The following is a 3836-nucleotide window of genomic DNA, read 5'->3' on the forward strand; positions in this document are numbered from 1 at the left end:
TTTTTTTTTCCTCTCTTCCTCTTTCAGGATCACCACCACGGCCGCCTGCATGATGGACCTGCGGAGGTACCCCCTGGACCAGCAGAACTGCACGCTGGAGATCGAGAGCTGTGCGTATGCCTCCAGCCTGTCCCCTGCCACGCGGTGCCACCTCTCTGCTGCCACCCGCCCCGGCCACTGCGTCCCACTCGTGGGGTGCTCCCTCCCCCTGAGAGCACCTCATGGGGGAAATTCCCAGGAAAACAGAGCTCTCAGCGGGCTGGGCATTCAGATCAGTCCCAGGAGGGTGGTGGAAGCCTCCCTTAGCCTTAAGGAACCCCTGGGAGCCTGTTGTCACTCCCGGCTGGCTCAGCTCCGTGTGGGAGGTGGCACCCAGCCCTCTCGCCGTCCTCCCCCGCCTGGATGTTCCCTGCCCTCCTGTGGAATCCTCCCCAGCTGTGCACAGGCTATCCCGGTGGSAAGGCGCTGCAGTCCCTCCAGGGCCGGCCGGCAGCGGGGAGATCACCGGGAATGGATTTTCCAGCAGGGAGAYCCCACAGCACCCGGTGGGAGCTGCSCAGCCCATCCCTGCTCCTGCCRTGGGCAGGTCCTGCCAGGGATGTCACTTGTGCCACTCCTCGGCGTTTCCACAAGAGTTTACAGTACAACCGAGGAAACAGAAGGCAGGGAATTACCCACAGTTCCCCGTCCTGCGATTTTGTTCTTAATGGGTCATGTCAAGCCAATTTGTTCATCAAAGCTACATTTCCTCACAACGTTCCTCAGACCCAGGCAGAGATGAAGAGAGCCAATTGTTTCCTTCCTCAGAGCCTTTGTCTCTTACACACTTTGCACACTGGAAATCTGCAGGACTCCATTTTCTCTGCTTCCACACGGCTCTGGAATATCAATCCTTTTAGGGCTGCCTTATAAAAACAAAGTATTTTAACAAAGAAAACCAGCTCAAACCTCAGAGAAAAAGCCCTTTTGTGGTGTAGAGGTGCTGGTTTTGGGAAGCAGCAGGAGGCAGATGGGGTCCCCTGCCCCACAGCAGCTCAGGGCTCTTACCTGTAGGAGATGGCACTGCCTGTTGATCCCATCCCTCCACCCCAAAAATAACCCTCACCACGTCTACCCCTGCATGTATCCAACAAAAACCTGAYGAGGCAGGCGGCAAACAGGCTGCTAATCTGACATTTGAAGACGTCACATCAATACTTTTCGATATTTCAGATGGAAATGACTTGTCTTTGTGAAAGTTCGTTTACTTTTTAGAAGTAAAATGGAAATTYGGTTTTCTCTTTAAAGCTAGAAATCAAAGCAAAGCATTTATTTTTAGACCGAGCAACCTTTCCCTTTAGAAACACTTTTAAAAAATGGCTTCATGAAAAACATGCTCGATTTCATGTTGCATAATGACATAATAAAAAAAAAAAATACAAAAATTGGTACCCAACACCAGCAGGTCATAGAATAAATGGGATAGAGCTAGTTAACTGTGAGATCTCCTAAAATTAGTTACCGTAATTTGACATTTTCATTGCTGATCAGGAAGTAAATTTGAAGTCACTGCTGTTAAATTTGTGGATGATGAAGATAGCAGCGTGCGGGGCTTTGCTGGCTGCGCATTTGAATCCTCCCCAATCGGAACCCATCCGGAAGGGGTTTGAGCASAGCCAAATGCAGAGGGCTCAGCCCCACCCGGGAGGTGAGGAAGGGATGGAAGGCAGCCCCGAGCACCACGGCTGGAGGGTCTGTGGCTCTGGCAGAGAGGGCTGGAGCCAGCCCTGSTTATATAAACCAGGGGAGCCGTGAGTCAGAGCTCCGAACCGATTGGCCTCTGAACGTGTCGCCGAGATGGGGAAGGGGGCTCTGCCTATATCTGGGTTCCAAAATTCAGAGAGGAAGTGGAGAAATCGGAAGAGGTTGAGGAAAGATGCTGAGAAGTGGTTGAGGGGCTGGAGCAGATGTTGTGCAGTGAGAAACCTCAATAGCTCAATCTGGTTTGTTTACTGCAGAGGAGGTGGAGAGGGGGATTGTTTACAGGCTGGGTGCACCTCTGCAGAGGGGACAGGGCTCGGCAACCTCCTGCACAAATTCCCAACAACCATCGCAGCCCGGGAGCCGGAGCCAGACGATTGAATGTGAAATTGTACACAATGTTTCCTCGCTGGGAGAGAGCCGGAGCTGCTGGAATCAGCCACCGGCAGCAGTGGGGGGGATTTGGGTGTTTGTTGCTGGTTCCAGCCCTGGGGCTGAGCGATGCGAACCCCCTGTCCTGTGCACAGAGCTGGGGTGTGAGCAGGGTAACCCAAGGGTCTGAAACTCTGTGGGCTCCAAGGTGTGAGTGCTTCACCGCTCTGCGAGCAGGAAGATGCCGACTGGGAGAGGAGGTGGAGCCCTGGCTTTGCTGATTTCCACCACAAGCAGATGTGGCATGGCATTTGGAAGACTGGGTTTATGTTTTAGCACCCATGAATAAGCGTGGTAATGACTGAGAGCGCAGGATGTGGGCTTGGAGACTGCACAGTCATCAAATAATTCTGTTTGGGAAGAGACCTCGGGGTGTTTRTAGTCCAGCCTGCAGCTCAGAGCAGGGTCAGCTGTGAAATCGAGCCCATTGCTGAGCCCTTTGTCCACTCAGCAGCTGCAGGATGGCACWGTCTCAAAGGTTCAGCTCTGATCTGGGGTAACCCTCAGCCCCCACAGCAGAACAGAAGGATTTCCCCTCTGTTGGACATTGAGCAGCTCTGATCCCACTGCTCCCTGGTTTGGTGGCAGCCCGGTCTGGCACGTGTATTTTGGGGTTAAAGTGAGAAGCGGCACCCTTGGCTGAGTTAACAAACCCATGGCCCCGCAATGTGAGGGATGGAGATTTGTTACGAGTCTCACTCCCTCTCTTCTCTCATCACTGCTCTTCTCACCAGCACTGGGTAAAAGCAGCCCCCAGCCTCAGAGTCTCTGTTCGCTTCTTGCCTCTGAATTTGGGCTGAGTACTTAGAAAAGGGAGGTGCTCTGATCTTCAAACTTCTTCTCAGCTGCTGCTGCTGTAGATCTTTTCCTCTCTGGGAATTTTTAATACTGAGATGCCCTGTTTACCCAGTCCCACCAGTCTGCACTGTGTGGTCTCCCCCTCCTGGTAAAACGAGGCAGTTTTTAAAAAGCAAAATGCTGTGTTTGGTGCATTTGACAGAGGCTTGTGGTGCACGAGTCGCTGTCATGTCAGCCATGGAGATTATGTAGCGCATCTCAAGGCTGGATGGGCCACGCCTCACCTTTTCCTGAATTCCAGCCAGAAATGGGAGTTCTGGYCAGTTTTTCCTCTTCTCCTGGGGACTGTGCTGCTTACCTCAGCTGAAGAAGGAAAGTACCTGAGCAGGGAGAGGCTACACTTGGTGTGGGCTTTCTGCTGGATCCTTTTCCAGATCACCTTGGTGCACATGGGGGTGCCCATGGGGGTGTCCTGGGGTGCCCATGGGGGTGTCCTGGAGTGCAGCTGGTCAGCTCAGCTGTCCCTCTGTGCTCCCTCTCCCTGCAGATGGCTACACTGTGGATGACATCGTCTTCTTCTGGCAAGGGAACGACTCTGCTGTCACRGGGATGGAGGTGCTGGAGCTGCCCCAGTTCACCATCATCGAGCAGAGGCTGGTCAGCAGGGAAGTGGTCTTCACCACCGGTGAGTGTCTGGGGAAGGGGTGCATGGAATGGGCAGATCTGCTGCTGATCGAGTGGTTCTCCCTCTGATTCAGGTCCTGAGGCACTGATTTGGGATCTAGGCTTCAACTTAGGGCTCCTTTAGAAAAGAGGCATCTTCTGTACCCACCAGCTTTGGAATTTTTTGAAGGTTTTTTTTTTTT

At 53.0% G+C, this 3836-nt stretch overlaps 1 protein-coding gene across 2 annotated transcripts in view; it reads left to right on the top strand.

Moving 5' to 3' along the window:
• LOC130575892 (gamma-aminobutyric acid receptor subunit beta-4) overlaps positions 1-3836 on the top strand; it is a 73115-nt gene that overhangs the window by 62907 nt on the left and 6372 nt on the right. For both annotated transcript variants that reach the window (XM_057370117.1, XM_057370118.1), the window contains exons 5-6: positions 28-110; positions 3518-3655. In XM_057370117.1, coding sequence (XP_057226100.1) covers positions 28-110; positions 3518-3655 — 221 coding nt within the window. The remainder of the gene's footprint in view (positions 1-27; positions 111-3517; positions 3656-3836) is intronic.

This window comes from Malurus melanocephalus, unplaced genomic scaffold (genome assembly GCF_030028575.1).
Source record: "Malurus melanocephalus ecotype Western Australia unplaced genomic scaffold, MMel_1.1 scaffold_120, whole genome shotgun sequence".
Lineage (NCBI taxonomy): Eukaryota > Metazoa > Chordata > Aves > Passeriformes > Maluridae > Malurus > Malurus melanocephalus.